General features: G+C 41.0%; 1 protein-coding gene across 1 annotated transcript in view; it reads left to right on the forward strand.

Moving 5' to 3' along the window:
- The window catches only part of LOC146805016 (acetylserotonin O-methyltransferase-like), a 498405-nt gene that overhangs the window by 140177 nt on the left and 333428 nt on the right, over positions 1-24800 (forward strand). The window contains exon 3 of the mRNA XM_085620449.1: positions 19521-19650. Within this exon, the coding sequence (XP_085476575.1) occupies positions 19521-19650 (130 nt within the window). The remainder of the gene's footprint in view (positions 1-19520; positions 19651-24800) is intronic.

Consider the following 24800-nt stretch of genomic DNA (forward strand, 5'->3'; position numbering starts at 1 on the left):
TAATGAGCCATGATTCAGAGCTTTGGCATTGACCACAAAGGCATTCTCACAGTGCCTGTCAGTGAATCAAAATAATTGTTTTGAATTACCATTTATGCATGTCACCAGCTGCTACTGAAGGTGTGGCCTCTGGTCATCAACAACAAAGTCTCTGAAAATCAGATTCTAAATGGCACAGCCTTTGGTCAGTACCAGCATGCTTTTGATGAAAGATGCTACTTTCAGAAATACCCTATCCCTGGTTAACTTGTTACCACAGCCTGTAAGGCTTTGAAACAAGATTGTATTTCGACTTGTTGCAAACATATATGAAAAAGAGTGATTTCTTCACCTTGGCATTACTCTTTGTGGTGAGTTGTTTCCAGACAGCATTAGAAATTAATTTAAAAATGTCTTTTGATGTTTGTGATCACTATGAGGATTTAAAAAACAATATATGACAACTGTGGCTCCAAAACCCACAATTCCCTAATTTGGTAGTTTTGACTGTGCTCCAGTTTGTATTATAATGTCTCACAGTTGCTGCCATGACTAAGACTCAACGAAAAAGAAAGATCGGTGTTTTTCTATATTTTAGAAATGTTTAAAAATGTAGAAGTTTACAAATGTGTGGATTGGGTAGGATTTAGACACACCTTCGAAGCCTGTTGCCATGCCTTCGGAGAATTTTTTAACGGCCAGTAAACCATATCACAAAATATTTTTGACTGACTCTGTTTCATGTCCTTGGTGGTAAACTGAGATGGCCTTTGCTACAATAGCTCCCCGGGTGAAATCAAATTAGTGCAGTTCCCGCTTTTCCTCCCCTCTGCTCTCCTCTGTCTCCCCAGTATTTTATACTAACCTCTTCTAAATGATGTATACAAAAGGAGTTACTATTATGCATGTTAATAGTGCTTCTTCCTGCTACACCTTTTCCGTTTGAATGGGAGAAGCTTGGTCTGCTCCCTGACACTGTTATACCCATTATGTCTATATGAGAAAAAAGAAAAGCACACAAACAAGATACATATCTCTCCTTGCCATCTAACAGTGAATGATGAGATGTTTAAGGGGCAGTGCAGTTGGTGGGTGGGACTTATGAAAAATCTGCCACTGACCTAATCCACCTTCTCCCTTCTGCAGGTGATGTTAGTGGGAGGTAGTGGTGGGAGACTTTTGTGTTCATTGGCCAGGTCCCCTCCACCCTTACCTGAATCACCTATTCAGATGCTAAGCTAGAGGTGAGACATCAGGAGAATGGGAAGGATGTGAGGGTGAAGTAATTAAGGTTGAATAGGCAAACAGAGAGAGACTGAGGAGATTAAACATTTGTGCAGAGCCTGCAAAGAAAGAACAGGCATCAGAGGCCTGTAACAATAGATACATTTAAGCAGTTTTCGAGGCAAGCCCAGTGTTCCTCTCTGAAACTCGGCATCCTGGGCCTAGCGCACACATGGCTAAAGCCGGCCCTGGTGGTAAGATAAGTGAGTGGTTGGTGCAAACACCTTTCACCATTGTATTATAAAAGCAGGTTGCTGGAAGTGGTAATGGCTCACAAGAAAATGTGTTCATTTATGTAGTTTGAAATGTTGTTGCATTGGTGGTATGTTCTGTTGTTGTTTGTGCTGCTGAGGTTTTGTAATGCATTCTTTCAACACAAAGTTGTTCTGTTGTACTGTGTTTGTTGTGTTGCTTTATTCTTAGACTATTTTGTTGTACTCTGCTCTGTTATGTTTTAATAGTGCTTCATTTGGGCTATGTTCTTTTGTTTAATTTAGACATTTCAACACATGCGGCTACACTTCCATCCAAAAGAAGCCAATCCATTTAAAGTTCCTATGATAATAACTGATTTACCACTGTTTAAGATGATAACATAGTGCTGCTACAGCACATCCACCATGTAAGACAATAGTCAGCCCAAACCTGTGGGGAGCATAAAGGCCAGACAACAAAATATTTTTTCCTGCCACTATTGCATGTCTTTGATGGTAAGGTAAGCTAGTGCTTGCTCTAAACAGCGTTCACCACTATAGTATGAAACAGGACTGTGGAAGTGGAAATGTGTGACATGATGGTGATATGTTCTTGTGATTTTTTTTGCTGCTGTGCTTTTGTGCTGCATTATTGCAAATTGATTTATTTTCTTTTGTACTGCATCTATTGTGTTGTTTTCTGTTTTGACTGTTTTGTTATGATGTGCCCTGTTACATTATAAATGTGTTTTGTTGCTTTGAGTATGGTATTTCATTATATTCTGTTGTTTACCTTAGGCATATAAAAAATGCTGCTAAAAGCAGCACTTGGCTTGAAAGTTTCTGTAACAAGCAACCATTTACCATTGTCTAAAGTGGTGAAATAGTGCTGCTCCAGCTCTTCAACTACGTAAAACACAAGTAAGCCCAAAACTGCAGCAGAGACTGAGTCTAAACTAGGCGCTCCTAGCGCTTGCTTTTTGTGATATGGCACTGTATCTTAACTTTATACTTGGAAAGCTCACTTTATGTGATTTGGTTGAGATTGCTTTGGAAATACCCCTACTCCAGACAAGGCCAGTAGTGTAGTTGATGAATGAAATTCTTCCTTAATTTAATTTCTTCTCCATGTCATGTATGGTTAAGGAGAATGTATGCTTAAATATGTGGTCTTGAAGCCCACATATTTATGCAAAAGCCAGTCTCCTTCTATGATGATGTTTGCTTTTTGCATTTATTTGTATTTGTATTTTTTACAAATAAGATCTTTTACTCCTCAATAAAACATTGTAAACCCAATCTGTAGAGCCACAGTTATGATTTCTTAAAGATTTTTGTGGAAAAAATGACTAAATGATCAAAGCGACAAACACGGTTATCTGGTCATGCTAGACTGGGGCTAAGTCAAATACTAGACCGAGGTATAGTAAAAAAATTAAGACATCTGCGATGGAGCATGAGTCAAATATAAGCGGTGGATTGGGCCCCGTTTCTACTTACCTTTGGACTTGGAAGAAATTTAGATTAAGAGTTCTTGAGAAGGTGGAGTTCGAGGTGTGCAAGGCAGAAGTCTGTGTCCGCTGAATGAAGACTTGGTGAAACCGTTAACAATGGCAGGAAAAAGCTGAACGCAGGAAAAGCTGGATTTGGAGGCAAAGGAGGTCATCTTTGTCGATGGGGAGCTGATCGCAGTCAAGCCCAGTGAAAATGTATACTTTCAGACTTAGACAGCTTTTTGGGATGAAGCTGCAGGCTGTAGCGCAAGAGGGTTCCACGAGGCTGATACTGTTGCCAAGAGGTCATGCTGAACAGCATTTCCTCCTGCAGAGAAGAATGTAGCAGGAGCTACTGCAACGTCACCACAAAGTACACTGAGAAATAAGTCCCAGGTTTTTGGAGAAGTGCCACCAACACTACCAGCAGAGACCAGGTGCAGGGGTCAAAGCTGCAGGAGCTTGTTAGGTTATTGTAGCTCACACAGGAGGCCGGCCAACTAACCCATGGGGCATTTTCTGGTGGTTCTGAGTTCAAGGAGAAGGTCCAGCTCTCCTTCAAACAACAAGGCAGGCTTTCAAGCAACAGTGCAGTCCTCTGGTAGTGGCAGGGCAGTCCTCTGTGGGTCCTGATAGTCTTTCTGAAGTTTTTATACTGGTTCAGGACTGTACTGAAGAGGTTTTTTAAGGGTCCAATATTTATATCCAGTGCCAGACGTTAAATTGGGTGGCTTCTATATACTACCCCCATATATGATTTGTGAAAGTTCATCCCTTCCCCTGTGAAGGCTCCAAGAAGTCTGGGGTGACAAAACACTGAACTAGAGCCAGGTTCCTTTGTGTGGCTGTAAGCCCTTTGAAGTGTAAGTGGGGCAGGGGACAGCTCTGCCCCCAGCCATCCTGGCAGGATAACCCATCCTGCGTACACTAAGTCCCCTTTGTCCCACTTTCTGGCAGGAATACATAACCCCCAATCGCACAGCCGTTCACAGTCATGCGACCTAGCAAACTGGTGGCAGGCACCAAATGGTTATGGGAAGAAAATGCCAACTTTCTAAATGTGACATCTTTAGAATTAACAAATCAATAAGTGGTAACTGGGATTGACTTGTTTTCCAGTCCAGTGTTAAACTACATAGGAAAATGTTTGTGGGGGAGAGTGGAATTGTGGTGTGAAATATAGTGTTGATTTGGTGCCAGACCTGTTTCCAGAATAGAACAAGCATTGGCATAGCCAATAGGTCTCGCCTTTGGGGCCTTATAAGTGTTTAGGCAGAGCTATTGACTTTGCCAATGTGTTTAAGCTGTGCTGTAGAGAAGTGTGGCTGCTGTGCAGCATGCTGAAAAGATGTAATAAAAAACTGCCAGAAGCATTTTTGTGACCTTATATATGACCAAGAAGGCATTATGTCCAACAGAACGACCATATTAAAAAATGTATGTACAATAAAAAAAGTCCTCATTTTTCTTTTGTTCATGCAATGCTGGTAACTTATTTTTTGCCTATTCCAATGGTTGGTTGTTAAAGTGTTTTTTGAGGGGGCATAAACAATTGGAGGTTGAAGGTTGTGAACTAGTACCTGTATTATAACACTAGCAGCGCCCAGACGCTAGGGGAGAATCAACAGATGGCAGATTCCGAGAGCAGGCTGAGGTGGTGTTGAGTGATGTTGAGGTGGTAGTGGTGGTGGTGACTGGTGCTGAGACAATGCTGAGGTGATGCTGAATGATACTTAGCTCTTGCTGAGTGATGATGATGTGGTGGTGTACTATTGCAAAGGCGATGCTGACTGATACTGATGTGGTATTGAGTGATGTTGTGGTGGTGCGGAGTGATGCTGTGGTGGCGCTGAGTGATATTGTTGTGGCCCTGAGTGATGCTGTGGTTGTGCTGAGTGATGCTGTGGTGATGCTGAGAGATGCTGTGGTGGTGTTGAGTGATGCTGTGTTGGCCGTGAGTGATGCTTTGGTGTTGCTGAGTGATGCTGTGGTATTGCTGAGTGATGCTGTGGTGGCGGTGAGTGATGCTGTGGTGGCGCTGAGTGATGAAATAAGAGTGACAGTAAAGTCAACCAATAAGAGCAATAAGCAGGCTCTAAGCCACTGTAAGTGATTGGTAAGCCCACAATAGGTATTTTACAACCAGACAGCTCTTTGGGCTGTCTGCTAGGTTCAACCTACTAGAAGCAGCCCAATTTGACAGTGAAAACTGCAGTTACCAAAGTACCTTCCTGTTTGTTCTGCACTAAAAATGTGAGTAATTTCTTAGCTCCACTATTCATTTACATTTAGGAAGATAAATGTGACGATTTACAATAATTATAATGACATTTAAATGCTCTTTTCACATTTCTATTTGCAATAATGCTAAAGCATTCAGGAGGCTGTTTTCAGGCCACTGAGAGCATTACAATCACAAATCTAATTTCCCAATGGTATCTATGGCACAACACAAGAGTACATAGCTTCTTAAAGTAATATCTTTATACATATAAATGTACTTTATTATTGCATGTCAGGTTATTTTGTTCTTTGTAAAAAGAAAATATAAATGCATGCATTGTTCTTTACTTATAGGCCATGTATTGCTGCAAACATTTCCTGCTTTTAGGTAACAAAACAATCATGTATGCATGCTTAATTGTGCATATTTAAAGGGTTGGCTTATATATGAATACTGCTACTTAGTGGGTATATAAGTTCACATATTTCCAAGAACAGAGCTAAGAAGTCAGAATGTTTTTTGCCAAATGAACTATTGCTAACAGTCCTAATGAAGGTGCAGTTAACATTTGGGAGAGGCATGCAAATCGTATGAGAGAGTGCAAGCAAGTGAGTAATAAAGGGAAATGGAGATACCCTAACAAACAGATACACTGTACAAAGTATCTTCCTAAAGCACACACCTTATTTACACCATTTTCTTGAAAAAGGGAGTCACCTCTTTTTTACGGAGACCATCCGGGTTGAAGAACTCTGTACTTTCCCGAACATCTTAACATAGCATCAGGTACACCATACTTGATATCACAATGAGTGTTTTGAAGGAGTCAACAGGACCTGCGTTGAGAAACCTTCTTACACCACAGATATCTCTCCCTTTGGTCATTAACCTACAGCTAAGCCAAGATGAGGATCTCTGACACACAGAGTTCGAAAAAAAGGAAACAGGATTTGGGATGTTTAAATTGAAACCAACAAAAATGTATGAATCAGCACAGTGGGTGCATAAACAGGCCATAAGCTATCACTGAATTAGATCTGGGGTTGAGGGGCCAAGGAAAGAAGGCAGAGACATGACAATCATGGCCACTTGAGTGATGACGCATCGACAGAGAAAGATCCTGATTAGAGCATGGAGTAACAAAAAGCTGTTGCTCAATTCTGAATGGATATTTTTGGAAATCAGCAAAGGAGGACGACGGAATTAGAGCCTATCAGGAGACTGCTTTGAAGCTTAGGTGCCTAGGCTTAAATTCCGTGCGTGGCAAAATTGAGAGTTTCACACAAAGGTAGGCAATTCCATTTATGGCACTCTGCAGCAGCCTCCAACTTCATGCAGAAGTGGGGAAGTAACACCCAAAATCAATTGAAGTACAAAGGAAGAGGTTTATGGTGATAAAAACACTGTGCCTGAGTTACTGAATGGTTCTGTTGGTTTGCCTATTCTCTGATAAGAATGAAAATGCATTCTTTTCAAGACCTAATAAAAATGTCAATGAGTGCTGCGTCAAGTTCTTTTGGGAGAAACAAGTGACTCCTCTTTTATTATAAAAGTGCACTTGTTTGCATAAAACATGATAGATGTAGTATGTTTGAACTGATGATCTCCTTGAAACAAATGGGTGAATGGATGCACAGCAATGGACGCTATCTTTATAAAGGAATAAAATGTGTTGCGAGTTGTAGCTTTGTTCCTGTCTCTCATTAGGCCTGGGCTAAAATTCCGTTCCGCTTGCGGAAATTGCGATAATTTGACATTTTCGCGTTCCGCGGAGAGCGCGAAAATGTCAAAATTTCCGCAATCCGCATTTTACCGGAATTTTTTTTGCTTACTCGGGCTGTAAAATAAGACATTCACGCGTGCGCGCGATCGCCTTACATGAATCCCCGCGTTCACCGACAAGTTTTCCCAATCCGGTCGCGTTCTCCACGAGATGTTGGATTGTTGGTAGCCATTTGCGCTGTCTCGTGACCGTTCGCGCCCGCAGTAACGTCATTCGTCGCGCAATCACATCTTTCTTCTCGCGATCATGCACCGCGAGACAAGTGAAAACAAGATGGCCGCGCCAGCGAGCAACCGCATGGGTAAGTTGGCGAGCCACGACCACGCAGAAAATACCGCGAACGGGCGGGAAAAAAACTTCCGCATCTTCGCAATATTTCCGCGTGTTTGCGGAGATTTTTAAGTGAATTTCGCAAATTCCGCCCACCCATATCTCTCATTCCTTATTCTAATACCAATAGAATAGGTTCTACACCAAAGCTAAACCTGAATTGTTCTATCACTCCAGATGTCCCTGGTGAAACTCTATCTTTATTATAGGGTCTGTCGGGCACACTTCAAGGATAATGGAAATTTTAAATTATTCATCAAGTTTATTTCAGGTTGAGATGGGATAATGTTTGGCTGAATTTAAAAAGTGAGTGATGTAGTATTAATTAGTGAATAGGGGGGTCATAGATTGGTGGCGGAGTCAGAACGAAAGGTAGTAGGATCCAGTAATTGTGTTAGTAAAATTTGGGATATTACGTTTTTTATTCATTAGTGGGTCTTTCACTAGTACGACTACAGAGAAGAGGTTCGTTCAGCTACAGATGCAACTGAGAAAACAGGCTTAGACACCAGGGTGCTATTTTACAGATCCCACCTCCACTCACCTGACCCGGTTATGCAACTGTGATCAAATATCTGAGTACGTGCTTACTGTATACATGACAGCAAGGTGAAAATATCAGCAATTTTAAACATCTATGTAGTCTCAAATTGTGCTATGAACACACTGAGTCACTTCTCTTGTGGCTGCATCAACATGCGTTTACATTGAAGAACTTCTCACTGCTGATATATGACAATTAGCCCAGTATACCATCAATGTAACATCACTCACCAACGAGAAACGTATGACTTCTGGAATTTAAGTGTCTCCACATATATGGGACAGTAAAAATAATTCAGTGACATTTTGAAATTGAAAATTGGGAGGGGAAGGGGCTAACTCTTTTAACCGGTATTGTTTCATTTCGTACACTTGTTTTCCTGTGGCTAATGTTGAAAGAGGTTTTTTTCGCATTAATTTTGTTAGGCATGGGAGAGTAAGTGATTTGAGCAAAATCACAGGAAGTCGACGCCGAGACTGGAACCTGGTTCCCCAGTGCCGAGGTCGACATCTCTGGTCGTTACGCCACACCCTCTCCCCATAGTTGAAAGGCATCCAGTGCAACCTTCTAACTGGTGAATCACAACTTCCACAACGGAAACTATTATTTCTGCAGTCACTTTGTATGACTCTAGGGCCGTCCTCTCGTTACCTTGTGAGGATGGACACGGTCTCTCATCTCTCTGCCTTCCTTACACCACTACATATATTCTTACACACTAATCAAAGAGTCGTTGGTGAACACTGTAAGCACATAGAAGTAGAAAGCATACATACATCAGCGAAAACAACATAAGAGCTTAATGTACGGAAAACATGCATGACGTTGGAACTACAGACAGATACTGAACGCAATAACAAGCAAGGCATGCGCGATACTGTATATAACGCATGTCTGTTGCATTTATATCTACTGACTCCGGATACTGCACTCTGTCAGACTCACCATTATCCTTAGCAGCTGCCACCAGTCCTGTCAGCTAGATACAAAATCTTCAATCCTTGTCACGTGATATCTTCATTCACCAGTCTCTATCGGGTGACAGACTCTTACTCCTCTCACGTGATCACCTGGTGTCAGGCTGGGCACTGACGTCGAGTCAGCTGATCTACGAGAAGCCATTATTACGAGAGAAACAAAAAACAAGTAGGGGGTGGGGGGGAGTGTGGCCGAGAGCAGGCAGCGTTTCCCTTGCGGGAGTGAGCACGATAATTACTAACACATGGCGACGCTCGCCCCCGCAAGGAAATCTCCAGACGTGCACGCATTGTCATTTAAAGCAATGCAACGCGTGCACGTTTTTGCCTGAAAACCTGGAGCGATTTCTAAAGGTCTCTTTCCTATGCAGCGCGTGTGCGCTGCATAGGCGAGACCTAAAAACATGTGGACAGGTGAAAAGCATATGATGGAGATCAGCGTGAACCTGGGAACATGTCCAGCAAGTGTTGAGATTTGTTTTGTGTATTTTATGTAGGTATGTGGGGTTAAGGAACAATATGTTGTAAATAAAGAAGAGTGTTTGTGTTGTGCTGGCCGCTCTGCATGATTTCCTAAGTTTTGTCCAAATTCTCTTCAAAAAGAGATAGGCCAATTCGTTCTCAGATAGGATTCCCATGAGAGTTCCACTTTGGTTATGTCTCGGATCTCAGGAGGTACCATTAAACGGGAATAAATGGTGGACACTTTGGGGTTTATGTGCAAAAGATTATGCCATGGGAAAAGGGGATGGGAGGGTGAAAATGGTGAAGATTTTAGTTTAGCATAAGTATCAAGTATTGCTTTCTACAAGGTCAAAAATGTAGGTTTAAAGGAAGAAGGCAAATGATAAAGAGTTTGTAATTGCGTAAATTGAATGGGTGTGCCCTGATCTAAAAATTGTTGAACCCAGCGTAGACCTTTATTTCTCCAAGCCTTCCAAAATATAGGTTTCCTATTAAGAAGGATTGGTTTATTGTGCCAAATTGTGGAATTAAGAAAAGTGTCTAAATTATGTACTACTAAGTGGGGTGCAGTGGATAGTAGTTTACAGACTGCTTAATTATGGGAGTAGAGAGCTTTTGTGGTTTGCGAGTAAAGGCGAGATATTCCTGAAATGAGAAGGGGGCTAAAAATTAGGTCTCAAGATCCACCCAGAGGTTTATCTTCAGATTGATTAGTGATCCAATGTGATAGTTGTCGTAACTGTAAGGCTTTATGATAATTGGAGAAATGGGGGAAATTGACACCGCCTTCAGATTTTGGGCTTTTTAATTTCTGTAACGCCATTCTTGGTTTTTTAGCGTTCCATAAAAAAGAAGTCAAAATAGAATTAATCTTTTGAAAGAATTTAGATGGAATGGAAAGTGTAATGTTAGAAAGGATATACAAAACTATCGGAGTCAACATCATTTTGATTGTGTCCAGACAACCCCACCATGAAAGATGAAGGGGATGCCATCTTGCGACCAAAGTATTAAGTTTGGCAGAACATTTATCTATGTTTAAAGAGATATATGTTTTTATAGAGGGAGAGAACCAAATACCAAGATATTTTATATGTTTAGGGCTCCAAGTAAAGTTGGAGATCTTAAAATCATCCTTAAAGGTGTATTTGGTTTAGGGTAGTATTTCACATTTTCCTCTATTCAGTTTATAGCCAGATACCAATCCATAGGCCTCCACCTCTCCCATGAAAGCTGTAAGTGAAGATTGTGGTTTGGAGAGAAAAACTAAAATATCGTCAGCATATGCTGCCAGCTTAATTTGTTGAGGATCCAAGACAAAACCTGTGATTGAGTTATTCTGGCGTATTCTTGAGAGAAAGAGTTGTAAGGCCGAATTGAAATGAAAAGGGGACAAGGGGCATCCTTGGCGTACTCCTCGTTTAAGATTAAAGTAGAGGCAGATGAGGCCATTGGTAGATATGGCGGCCTTAGGCTCAGAGTAAAGTAGGGCTTTTAAAGAAATGATTTTTGGTCCAAACCCAAACCACTTGAGAGCGTGAAAGATAAAAGGCCAATAAACACTATCAAAGGCCTTTTCTGCATCTAATGCAAAATTGCCGCTAAGGAGTCGGGATAATGTGATGATTTAGATAAAATGTCAAAGAATAAGCGTGTATTGTCAGTGATGTTGCGACCTTTGACAAAACCTGATTGTTCTTTTCCAAGCAGCATGGGAAGTTGTGGTTCTAATCTTAGGGCGAGAGCTTTCGAGAAAATGTTATAATCTGTTAACTAAGGATATAGGTCTATAATTCTTACAGTAACGTAAATCCTTCTCAGCCTTTGGTATTAGACAGATCAAGGCTTTGGAAAAAGAGCCATTGGAATTACGGGAAGCGATAAAGGAAGAAAGAAGAGTGTGTAAGTGTGGGAGTAATAGATGAACGAAATGTAAATAAAATTCCACTGTGAAGCCGTCTGTGACTGGGGCCTTGTCTTTTTTAAGAGTTTTTAAAGCATTTAACAATTCTGTTTGTGTAAATTCAGCTTCAAAAGAAGCTAAATCTAATTGGGGATTAATATGTTTTTGAATTGTGGAGAAATATTGGCATATGTCTGTATCTGAGGGTGTGTTTTCTGGTGTGTAAAGGAATTGATAGAAATGTACAAATTCTTGGAGTATTTCTGTGTCTTTGAATTTCGATACTTGGCTATCATCTGTAATGGAATCAATATGAGTTTCTGTTGTTTAATCTTTAGATAATTGGCTAGAGGTTTGCCTGATTTATTTTGGCCACCATAATACTTCGCTGAGGATTTCAGTAAGTATAGGGAGGCCTGTTGGTAGTGGATCCGTTAAAAGCGATTTTTGCATTGATGAGATCTTTAACCCCTTCGACGCGCTTGACGGAACGGTTCCGTCATGCACGTCGGTTGGGCTGTGCTTATGACGGAACCGTTCCGTCATGGCCCCGCCCGCGCACGGAATCTTCAGCGTGGCGCGGAAATCCGCGCCGCGCTGAAGGGGTTAAGGGAGTCCTTCGACTTGGAGGTGTGGAAGGAATGCTCACATTTTTAAATCTTAGCAAGAAGTGTGTTATGTGATATGCGGGAAACTTTACGTTTATTTGACACAAATCTAATGATGAAATCCCGAGCGGTGGCCTTAAAGGCGTCCCACACTGTATGAAAGGAGACATCATTCGTTAAATTAATGTGAAAAAACTCTTGAGCGAAAGAGGTCAAAGATGAATTGAAATTAGGGTAAAGGAGTAAGGAATTATTGAAACGCCATTTTTTTGGCAATGTGGATTGATTTAAAATGTCTAATTGAATTGAAACAGGTGCATGATCCGAAATGATTATAGGGCCTATGTCAGCAGAACGTAAGGATTGGCAAATGTTGCATGAAATAAAAATATGGTCTATTCGAGATTGTGTTTGATGTGGAGAGGAAAAAAAAGAGGTATTCTCTTGTGGATGGGTTGCAGAGGTGCCATGAGTCTTATAAGTTTCTTTGTTGAATAGTTTGTGTGAAAACTTTGTGTGGCGTGTTTGGGATAAACGTGGATTTAGAATTTCTATCAATAAACGGGTCCATCACTTGGTTGCAGTCTCCTGCAAGAATAAAGTTTTCTGATGGGTACTTGAGCAAAAACTGAGATATATGAGACCAAAACGTGGCATCACCGCTAGTAGGGGCATAAATGTTAAGCAAAGACAGAGAGGTCTTCCCCAGCAGGAGGTTAGTGAGAATCCACCTACCCTCTGTGTCGAATTCTTGAGAAACAAGCTTGGTATTCAGTGCTTTGTGACAAAGAGTTATAACCCCATTCCTTTTGCCATTTACTGGTGAGAAAAAGATTTCACCAACCCAATTTCTTTTGAGTTTTAGTGATTCGCCTTTGGTGAGATGTGATTCTTGCAGTAATGCTATATTAACATCTAATTTGGAGAGGTGAGATAAGACTCTCTGTCGCTTAATGGGGAGTTCAAGCCTCTGACGTTCCATGTGACAATTTTCAAAAACATGTGTGAGATGAAAGTAATAAAAACGTAAGTGAACCAATAAAATCTCGTAAATTGTGAATAATAGTACATGTGAGTTCAATTCAATTCAATAAGCTTTATTCGGTTAGTATAAAAAAAACATAAAAGCACATAAAAACATAATTAAAAACAGTATGATACATTAAATTGATACAATTCTGACCATTAAAATATCTTTAAAAGATCATGCTTTTCCTTGCCTCAATTGATCTCAGAATATAGGTCGCAGCATAAAAACATATATCTGGTGCCCGCATTGTAAACAGTAAACTCATAGCAGCATTTGTGGTTAAAGTGCAGTATTTTTTAAACAAAGGTTTAAGAAAGGCAATACAAAAATTTAAAAACAAATAACATATAAGAAGAAAGTGCAGAGTACTTTGTTTGGTACGTCCATCACATGGGCAAGGGGAATCAGGATACTTTTTAACACAGGGAAATGCTACCAAGTGATGGACGAAGCCTAATCTCATTCTTGTAAGGACAAACCGATGTGAAGATCTAGTTACCTGACTCAAATATACTTGAAAACCCTCTGTGTCTGAGAGTGAGTAGTAGAAATGGCTAGTTGTTAAGTGCCCACTGGTTTTTTGTCTTACGAACTCTCTCTCCCTCAGAAATGTATTTTTCAGTTCATTTTTGGACATTTTATTTAGTTCATTGGGGTTTTCTAGGACGTTTAAATTAAATACATCCCTGAAAGTTTGTACTGTATAATTGAGCCAAGGGATCTTTAAGCAATTATCTAGTTGGAAACAGTCAATAATAATTTTCCTGTTAAATGCAGTTTCTTCTTTCAACCATATAGATCTCCAGGTTAATAATGGTCTAAGCCCAATAAGGTCAGTCAGGTAGCTAATCCCCACTTCGCTATGTATTAAATCAGAGAACATTGAAGTGGGTAGACAGAGCAACCTTTTAAGATACGAATTTTCCTGTATTTGCAGATCACCGTGGGGGTGATGGCCCCAGACATCGGCACCATAAAGTGCAATTGAGGTACATCTTGATTGATAGATATGCATCATATCTTTAATGCGATGGTCCCCTATTTTTGCGGCAAACCTGAAGACTCCATGTACACTTTTTGCCATCTTGTACCTAACATTCACCATTTCCTGCGACCATTTACCATTACTTGAAAAAGTTATCCCTAGATAACAAAACTTGTCTACTGTTTGTATTCTCTGCCCTTCTATAAAGAAAGATTTAGATTTCACAGGCCGTGGGCCACAGACCATGGCATATGTTTTAGTCCTATTGATCTGCAACCTTCTGCCCTTAATAAAATCAACAAACTTGTCTATTAACCTCTGTAAGCCAATTGCTGTTCTTGCTAAAAGTACTGCATCGTCTGCATACAGCAGGACAGGCACAGCTAGTCCTTCTGCCTGGGGTGCATCAGACTTTACAAGTTTGAGTACTGCATCCACTTCGTTAATAAAAAGGGTAAAAAGTAGCAGGGCAAGGACGTATCCCTGCCGAATACCTAATTTGACCTTAAATTTAGGAGTGCACTCGCCCCTTTGGCAGTACCGTACTGATGTTACTAATTTTTCAAAAAGCCTGGCCAAAAAGAAAATAATAGATTCTGGGGCACAAAGCTCTAGTAGAATCGGCCATAACATGGCATGATCCACTAGATCAAATGCACTACTTAGGTCTGCAAAACAAAGGAAGAGGGACCCTTGCTGTGCAGGTGTATATTTTCCTATTAGTAAATCCAAATTTATACACTGTTCAAGGGTCCCCCATCCCATCCTAAAACCATACTGTGATTGGGTTAAAATCCCGTTGTCCTCCACCCATTCCTGTAATCTGACTAATAAAACTCTACTCATAATTTTAATAGATGAGTCTAGGAGAGAGATCGGCCGATAGTTTTTTGCCTCAGATCTGTCCCCTTTCTTAAATATGGGGATAATAATAGATTTGCCCCATGTGGGAGGTGCACCTTCAACAACAGCAGCATTGAAAATTCTATTTAATATGGGGCCCCAGAGAGCAGGTGTGGCTTTATTGACATCTATTGGGACACCATCAGGGCCCGGGGCTTTCCCTCCCTTACTACTGCTAATTCCTTGATCTACCTCTGCTAATGTAATGTTAAGTGGTAGAATCGGCCAAGGACTAAATTCACCAACATCCATCATGGTTACATTCCCTGGATTGAATATACTAGAGAAATGCTCAACCCATGCCTCACTGCTGACATATGATGTCATTTCGGTAACACCCTCGTTTTTTAAAAAGGGTAAATTAACTGTTTCCCAAAAAAGCTGGCTATTTGAGGTATCCGCAGCCATTGTGAGTTTATCCCAGGCCTCCTCTTGGAGCTCTCTCTTTCTGCGTTTTAGATGTAGTTTATAGGCCTGTCTTACGGTCTTGACAAACACCAGATCCCTACTCTTACTAGACAGTGCTTGTTTGAGCTGGTTCAGAGAGTGAGTACATGCGTGATTAAACCATCCTCTATCTTGTTTAGAATTCTTATTAGATGTTTTGGTCATGATACTATTAATAGTTCCATTGATTTTACAGAAATTCATTAAGATCGGAAATGGTTCGACTTTATCATCCAAATTCTCAAGTATCTCAGAATAACATGTGGTGACAATGGTTTTAATTACCTTGTCCGGATTAACCCCTTTCCATTTTATTCTGGTGCCATTAGGTCTACACGGAGTTATGTTGCCAATTGTGGTTGGTATTACCGGGCATCTATTGCCCCAATACAGCAACTATCATACTAATACAATTATGATCACTTAACAATAGATCTTCTATCCTCAGAATGGTACAGAATGGGACAATATTAATAGAAACCAATACGTGATCTATAATAGTATTAGCATTTCTACCTGTGAAGGTAGGCATCAAGTTACCAGAACCATCTTTTGCACACTGCAGGAGGTCCAGATCAAATTTGGCCAAAAGTAATTTTAAGATTTCACCATACGAATTATGTGGAAAATGAACGCAATCGTCTCCTGAATCATTCCTGAACCCACAGACCTTTGTAGCAGATAGGGGGCATGTTTGTACGTTGAAATCGCCCACCCAGATGATATCAAAGTTTACACCTATCTTTTTACCCAGGCAATCGATTGTGTTCTCCAGTTCTATGACTACCTTGTATCGAGTACAATCGAACAAGTTATTATAAAAATTGATTAACAAAACATCTCGTCCTGTTTTTTGATGTAGCCATAGTACCTGTGAGTGACATCCAACATTTATAGATGTTTTAACTTCAATGGGCAGATTATTGGACATAAGTATTAACAACCCTCCCTTCGCTCTACCAGCTGTAGACCTCAGTGCGGGTAAATTAAAAGAAACAAACCCATCAAAATTAACATAGTCTTGGCACCAGGTTTCCTGGAGACATATGATATCATGTTTACCAAGGAAATCCATCCATTCTAGTATCTCTCTTTTCTTTATCAATCCGGCTATATTCCAGGAGACTATACTTAGACCACATACTGTAGTGCTCTTGTTAGCTTCGGCTACCTTGGTAGTTGGATATTGGACAGCCCTCGGCACATTAATCGTAGGAATCTCATCCTGGGAGATAACTACTTCCATGGGTTCACTCATATTGCCGTCCGGGGACTCTACCAGCGCTTCGCTCAGATTCCGACATTTCATAGTACCTTTATCCCCCGAGGTAAATATCTTCTGTCTTAAAGGTACTTTTCCTATCAATCCCTCATCCCCTTGTGTGTTACTACTCCTAAATCCCGCCATTCCTTTAACGTGGCGGGTAGGGCTGTGTCAATCATTCTGCTCGAGACTACTGAGTGGTTGAAATCTATTGTGGGTCGGAAGAGCAAAAGATAGTAAAGGGGGCTAGATCCAGTTAGCTCTACGGTGTACCGGGTCTGTGACCATAGATGTAACTTGTTTTAGATGGCTATGAAAAATAGTACATGTGAAAAATTCAACAATAAGAACTATAAAAAACATTGAAGTAAACCTTATATTAGGTACGAAGATATTAAAATTAAAAAATAATTGAGAGAAGCTGAAAAGGTGGGAAAGATGAGGAAAAGGAAGAAGCAAGATTGGAAAAAGAGGCAAATGGTAGAAATATGTATGATAAGAAGAAAGAAGAGGGAAAAAAGGAGAAGGTGTGAGAGCGGTAAAGAAGAATATAAGAAAAAAGATCATATCCACATAGAAGTCAAAACAATGGATGGGGTGGGGAGACCACATGGAACGATGACGGACCCAGACTCCATGAGGTAAGGCGGGGAAGACTTCGGTATGTAAACAACATTCAAAACTAAAAGGTCAAGCACATGAGGTTAGGTCCTGTGTAAAAAGAAACAAAAAAAGGTTAATACAAACAGTATGGAATATGTCACGACACATTATGACATCAGACATTGTGAGGTTATAATCTAAAATGGAAGAAGATAATGAGAACAACCAGACCATTATATTATGACAAAATCCATTCTAGAATTCTGTAAGTAAAACAACATACTGAAAAGCTAAACCCTATTCCAATATATAACATAAGAAGAGCTATTTAGAGATTAATGAGATCAAACAATACTAAACTTCTATAGTTAAAACAGCACACTAAGGATTTAATCCCTATTCAAATATATTCCAGAAGAAAAACTATTCAAAGCGAGTGCTGGAAATATCCATCTTTTCTGGGCATTGTGCATTGAGGAAACTCTTCAGCTTTGTTGGGTCCTCATAAGTCGTGGTGTTATTGTTGAGAGTGACTTTAAACAAGCAAGGATCAAGCAATCCGAAACAAGCTCCAATTGAACGCAACGCTGGACGCATATCGAGGAATTCCTTGCATCTATCTGCTGTGGATTTGGCATAGTCTTGCGAGAAGAACAGTTGACTACCTGAAAATGAAATACGCTTCAGGAGCCTAACTGCGGAAAGCACTTTGAGGAGGTCCATATACTCAAGGAACTACAATATAACTCCTCTTGGTCTTTTCGTGCTTGAGGGTGTTGAATGCAGTGGGCCCAGTCTATGAGCATGTTGTATATTGAGAGTAGTGCCCTCCGGTAGATTTAGTACTGTCGGTAGAAATATTTGAAAGAAGGAGATGGGATCCGATCCCTCCGTGCCTTCCGATAATCCATAAATGCCAAGGTTGTTGCGTCTGTTTCTTTTTTCAAGGTTTTCAACCTGTTTTTGCAAGAATGTAATTTGGGAATGAAAGATGTCCAATTTTTCCCATCTATCGGTTAAGATTTTTATTTTAGAATTTGTCTCTTCAACAAATGGCCGCAGAGCTCGAATTTCCTTCATAAGGAGATCCGTGGATACAGATGAAGAAGGCTTCGGTGGAGAGGGTGGATTTTGTTTAAGGTGTTTAGTTGTTGTTTTAGTAAGAGAAGAGGAGCCATTAGTCGTATTAGAAGAAGCAGCTGTTTTGGGCGTCGATGTTTGGGAGTCCTCCACGTGACTTTGAATGGACAATAAATCTACGATGTGAAGATATTTCCTATGAAGATACTTTTTTTTAACCTACCCATGCAATGGGAAGAGTTAAAACCTATACAGAAAAGGTTATGTAAAACTGCAAGGTATAACGTATGTGTGCAATTCCACCTAATAATAGTGGGCAAGGCACACTGTAACAGAATTTGCGTGCATTTGGCGCATGACAGAATATCAAAATATACATTTACCAATAAGCATGAAGTGAAATATAAAAGTATGCTTAAATGGAATAGAATATATGTATGAAATGTAAGTCACCACAATACATTACAAGAGTGTGTCTAGGCCCAAGCAAACCATACCACATGCTTAGCTTAATACCATATCCAAGAGAGCCACTTTAAATAAAGAATCTCGTGGTACACTCATATAACATTGTAGGTTCTGAGAAAAACACAACTAAGAAATGCAGATATTTGCACATACACATATTAGCAACACAGAAACAAGGTTGCTGAAATGCCTATCTAAAGCCTGTTAATACAAGCGCATGGGAGTAATGTCCAAATTCACTTTTCTACATGACTTCTAGTTTGTAACATCCATAATCAGTTAACTGGGATCAGTAAATGGATAAAACATTGCTCCTTTTTGAAGAAATTCAGCGTGCCATGGAAATAATCTCCTCAGTGTGCAGACTGCTTTGAAGCCACAGTTCTCATTCAGTTAGTCAGGAAGCGATATGTTTCACAGAAGGGGCATTGCAAGGCAAATTGAGGCAGTACATCACTGCAGAGTTTAACTTTAGAGTTCTTCTCATGTTAGTTCTATTTGTTAACCTCCATAAATATATGCTGCCAGTGAAAATGCAAACTGAAAGGAAACCCCCAGCGCTAGCAGCAGTTAAGCAGCTGTCACAGATACCTCAGCTGTGAGCAGAAAGGTTAATAAAAGGTCAAAGCTTGCCAGAAAGAAGACGAAAATACTTCCATTTAGAGGCTTTTACATTCCGACCTTAAATTATGCAGTTTTGCAGACCTTCAAGACTGGGGTGAAGCCAGAAAATCCCTCAGAAAGCCCTGTCACCTCAAGCGAGTCACAGGAATGCCGGCATTTTCCTCGGGCTCCAGCCACGCCCCCTCAGCACGTATTAATCTTCACTCCTCTAAATACCACTGAAGTTGATCATCCAACTGTGACATTCTGTTTTGTATTGGCATTTGCCATTATGTATCAGTATGTGAGATGCCATTTTCCTTTGCTAATTTGATTCCAATTTTTCTCTGCAGCATTTTACAAGAACACAGACCTATCAGCTATCTACCTTACAAAGTCCAGCCCAAAGTCCTTGAATGCCATGATGATGTACTTTTCTCTTACTATATACAAGTATACTGAATATTTAACAGATGCTGTGAGGTAAGCGAAGAATGGCTGGCCTTAATGTTTCCAGTGTTTTCTGCATCTACAGCTGAGTAGGTCTCCTCTTGTTAAATCAGATTCCTCACGCAGTTGATAAATGCCTGTGAGTTCACTAGAATGGTCCTTCCTTTCTGGTTTTATTTAACTTGCTTTGAAAAAGAATCTAGAATGAATTTAAATAAGTTGAGTTCACATCGTTATGCTGTTGTGGAAATGCTAAATTATATATGCAGCCGAGCCTGGGACTTTTTTGAATCACCCTACTGCTCACAAACCTCAGATTTCAGCTATGTCTTGGCACCAAAACAAGGGCATTGCCCTTCCCATTTATGCCACCGCACAGAATCAATAAATACTAGTTGAACTATCTTTAAAGCATCAGACCTAAAACATTTACCTTTTCTGACCGTGAGCCTTTTACCACTGCTCAGGGCCGGCTTTAGGGCGGTGCTACCGGTGCCACCACACCGGGTGCTGACGTCACATAGGGGCGCCTGTTTGCTTAAAGCACTTGCTGCTGCGTTCGGCCTCTAGCAATTTTCAGTCAACAATTAAAATGTCAAGAAAACTCCAGTGAATAATGTTCTTCCAGGCAAGATCGGAGTTTTTTCTAGTAGAAGTTTTGACTTGTAGAAGTTTTGAAGGTAGCGCAGAGGGTTAATATGCCTGCTGCAAATAATATGTACCATGCAGATAACAAAGTGAATATAATGTAAAGAGGTAAGTGGGTTACTGCTTTTGTCAGAGACTTCCTTTTGTTAGTTTCAGTTTACAGTGAGCTATTAACTGTCCTCAAAGAACTGCGTGCAGACTTCAAGGTATAAATTAGAGCGTATGGATTTTCCCCCCAGACTTTCATTATTGTAATGTTGCAAAAAGGGTCCATTTGGGTACACAGCAGTTCTTGCTATTAAAGAGAGCCCCAATCCATTGTGTTACATTTTAAATTCAGAGTTGGTGCTTCTCCAGACCAAGTACTCTTCAACAACATTTAATATACACTGATTTACAGACCTACGATTGACTGTCTCAGTGTAATGCGTGTGTTATCTAAAATGCTCTGACACCCTTCAGTTTTATGAGTGACGCTATAAAATTAATTAAATGCATCTGAGAGAGAGGTTATGGAAACTATTAAAGGGGGTAGTGAAGGTATCCGTGACTGAGGTGGTCGTTGGGGGCGCCCAAAAATATTGTCACACTGTGCTAAAGCCCGCCCTGCCACTGCTTGATAAATTGTATTCGCCTAAATTAAAAGCAAAAACCATGATCAGAGAGATCAACAATTGGTATATTGGCAAAACTAAAAAGAGGAAAGTGGAACTTAGAAAATGCAAATGTTTCAGTATCATGTTTTTTACACTTTCGGTCGTTTGCCTCTTCGGATGGTAAAAACATAAAAAATAATGATTTGCAGTGAGTGAAATCAGAATAATGTAAAGGTGACACATAGGTGATCAGAAGAAAAGGAAGATTGAGGGATGAATAGAATTTGTAAAAGGAGTTCAGAGACAGTTTGAAAACATTAAATAGACTAAAAAGGGGGAGTAGGCAGAAGACTGGAAGGTAGTCATTTTTCCAATTAGTTTTGTTGCTTTTCTTCCATTCTTTCTTTACAAATGTACATAATGCAGATGTCTGTATGCCTTTCAGCAAGTATCCATTGTTTACATCTTGTTTCAGCTTCCGGTTTGTTTCCCACTGACTCGTCCGTCTGCTCCTAGGAAGCTGCCACTCATATGATGGTTTCATTGGTATTTTGGGTCTGGAGCAGAATCAATGTGGGTTTGGTTTGCTGCAGTCCTGATTTCCCAACGGGGGCCATACTGTTCTTTTTTAATGTGATGATAAATTACGCAAAGGAGCAGAAAGTACATTAGAGATTTTAGTCTGTTGGATAAACTTGAGTATGCTGGTGACCCTACCTGCGATCATTTGGTCAAGAGTCCACTGAGAGGGAGAACGTTGCTATGTGCAATTAAAAATAATCTTTTTGAGGTATGTTAGCAATGAGACAATATTCTGAAAAGCTATGTTAGTTTCATAGTGTTGAGGATACATACACCAACCAGCCTCTATACAGTATCAATTATTATTGAGAACATATCTAGGGGAATATTTACAATAACTGGCGCACCCCTGCATATCAGCAGGGATGCGCCAGTTATTGTGCGCCACAGCTCCGCCACCATGGATGCGCTGCATTTACAATGCGGCGCACCATGGGGCAAAAACTGCACAGATGCGTGACGCATCTGTGCCGTAAAAGTGGCGCATTGCTGGAGTTGCGTCGCAAGCGCGACGCAGCTCCAGCAATGGTCTGGGGGGTCCTATCTTGTTAATGCTGCGTCAATCCTTACGCCTGCTTCAGGCAGGCTCAGGGTTTTGATGCAGCATGGGCCTAAAAGTGACTGAGTGAAATCTTGTAGATTTCACTCAGCCACTTTTAGGAGGCGTTCCTGAGCCGGAACACCCGCCCTGCGCAGGAACGCCTACATGTGGCGCAGGGCTTTGCAACGTGACGCATCTCCCAGATGCGTCACGTTGTAAGTACCCCGCACCATGACGCAGGATTTGCGCCGCCGCTGCGTCACAAAAGTGACGCAACGGCGGCGTAAATGAGGCGCAAGGGGCTTGTAAATCTGCCCCCTAGAATTTAGAGTGTACCATAGAAAAACTTAATGTAATTTGTAATCGTATTCTCAAACTATTTAATGCTCTGAAAACTCTTAGCAATGACTCTTGCATCTTTTCAATATAAATATTTTTGAAATATGAATTTAGAGTGATTTGTTACAGATTTCCCCATCAGTACATTAACACCTAAATAAAGCGCCTAGTATGGTGTGAGATGCATTCAGTACAAAGGAACGTACAGCAGGCTTCATTCTAAAACATTTATGATTTAACAACAAAGATAAAGTTGTATTTCTTTTAAATTTAAAATAAGATCCTGAACTATTGATTACACTTTTCTGCAATATGTATACTGCCTGACAATCATGAAGAATATGCAACTGTGCTGTATATCAGTGTGTGGATAAATCTGGGTATTTCTCCAGATTGTCTCTTATATAGGATGTTGAATGTTGTGCATCTGAGCATACGAAGACGTCCAAAATACTATAATGTTAGGAACAGGGTAGAAAATAATAGAAAACAAAAACCTAACTTAGGTGCACACTTACTGCAAAGTAGAATCAGAAATCTTTCATTTCCAAGAAATAAATTCTTATATAAATATGAAACACTTTTGTGAGAAGTTGTCCTGGCATATGCTGGTCACTAGTTATAGTGGCCACCTTGCACCAGTCCAATTCGACTCTTATGGTAGATAGGTTTAAGACAACCTTTTTAAAGAAAGCTATCCTAGTGGTAGCTGTGGAGAGCAGCCTTCAGGCTAAGTCTCAGAGGAATGTAATGCAGCTTGTTTTACCTTATAATCTCTTGAATTACCAAATGAAAGGACACCACACAGGTATATATATCAAATATATATGTATTTATTTCTAGACACACTCTACTAATCTCTTTATGAGATTAGAAGCCAGATACACATTCAAAATTCAACGTTTCTCAATGAGTTAAGCACAAATATGGCTGGAGCCCTAGGGGCATACCAGACCATATACTAAAAAATGGTAAAAGAATATCAACTTGCAAAATGACAAGGCCTAGGGCCTGGGGAATCGCTGGGGCTTCACTACTGCACTGTTAGCAGGTAAGTAACCGGTCCACGGGACCCGTGTGCAGTGTGTGAACACAGCCGCGGGTTCCCCATTGATTATAATCGTGCAAGTCGCGGTTTGATTTTTAAAGTTTTAGGGTACTTTGAGGAAGTCTACATGCAAGCCACTTACAAGGTAAGTAATTTGAAGGCCAACACACACTAGGGCACCAGAGTGCATGAGTTACCTCACCCAGGGAAGCCGGGTGCATAGGTGTCTTTTGGTGTTGGGTCGCGTCGCTGTTTTCTATGGGGACCAAAGAAGACTTGCTGCTTGCGTCAACTGAAGAAGTGTCCGGTGGAATCCAAGGGTGGATTCAAGATGCTGAAGACCTGAAAATTGAAGGGACAGTGTTCAAAGTCACTTGCCAGTGACCGGTGGCCAGGAAGATGGATGACCACAGATGTTGGGTGATTTCAGGTGGTTGATGGTGTTTTGACTTTTCGCTCACGAGGTCCAGGAAGGCTCAATGATGACCAGCAGCTGGATTCGGGGTGTCCCAGAACGTTTGCAGCTGATAGCAGTGTGGGCAACCAGATTGGAGCCAACAATCCTTGGCAACTGCAAATCATGTGTAGAATAAAGAAAGTTTATGGTGCAGACCAGCAAGGTCTGAGGGACTCACCCAGCAAGGGTAAGTGAAGGCAGACCCGGAGCAACCAGTGAAGCTCTTTGAGTTGATAAGAAAGTCTTCGGGGGACCCGCAAGCCAACAGGCAAGGGATTGCAAAGATGCCTCTTCAGGAAATGCTTCACAGGAGTCCACGGTCACTCGGGATGGGGTAGGCTACTGATTTTTACTGCAAGACCTGCTGGAGGCTTGGGCCACAAATGGTCTAATGCACAAGTTCGTTGAATGTCGAGAAGGGGTTGCACTTGACAATAGTGCACATTCCCCAGGTATTGCTGTTCCTCGTCACTCGTGGGGTCCACTCGCCACAGCTCTGCTGGGGACTCACAATGGCCATCGAGAAGTCAGAAAATGTACTTTCAGGGCTGCAGGGACTTCGAACTCCGGCGGGAGCGGGAAAGTTTGCAACTGTTGATTAAGGTTTTTGGTGCCTGCCAAGCAGGGGAGTCACTCCTTGACTCCAAGGGAGATTCTTCTGTCTTCCGAAGGTAGTGGAACATTGAAGGGCCAGGATTCTTCTTTGTAGAGTGTCGTCCAGGGTTATCTGATTTTCAATGGCAAAGTTTCCTATCTTATAGTGAAGAGAGGAGAGGGACTAGCTCTATGACCACTCCTCTGGGAGGCTCATGGTAGGGGATGGTTACACCCACTTTCCTTTTGTCCAGTTTTGTGCCAGAGCAGGGACAGGTAGCCCCTGAACCGGTTTGAGCTGGCATATGCAGAGAGCCTACTGCTCCCCCAGTGCAGGACTTCAAAGCACTCTAGGAGTGCACCCACCCAGCCCCAATA

Source organism: Triturus cristatus, chromosome 8 (assembly GCF_964204655.1).
Source record: "Triturus cristatus chromosome 8, aTriCri1.1, whole genome shotgun sequence".
NCBI classification, from domain to species: Eukaryota; Metazoa; Chordata; class Amphibia; order Caudata; family Salamandridae; genus Triturus; species Triturus cristatus.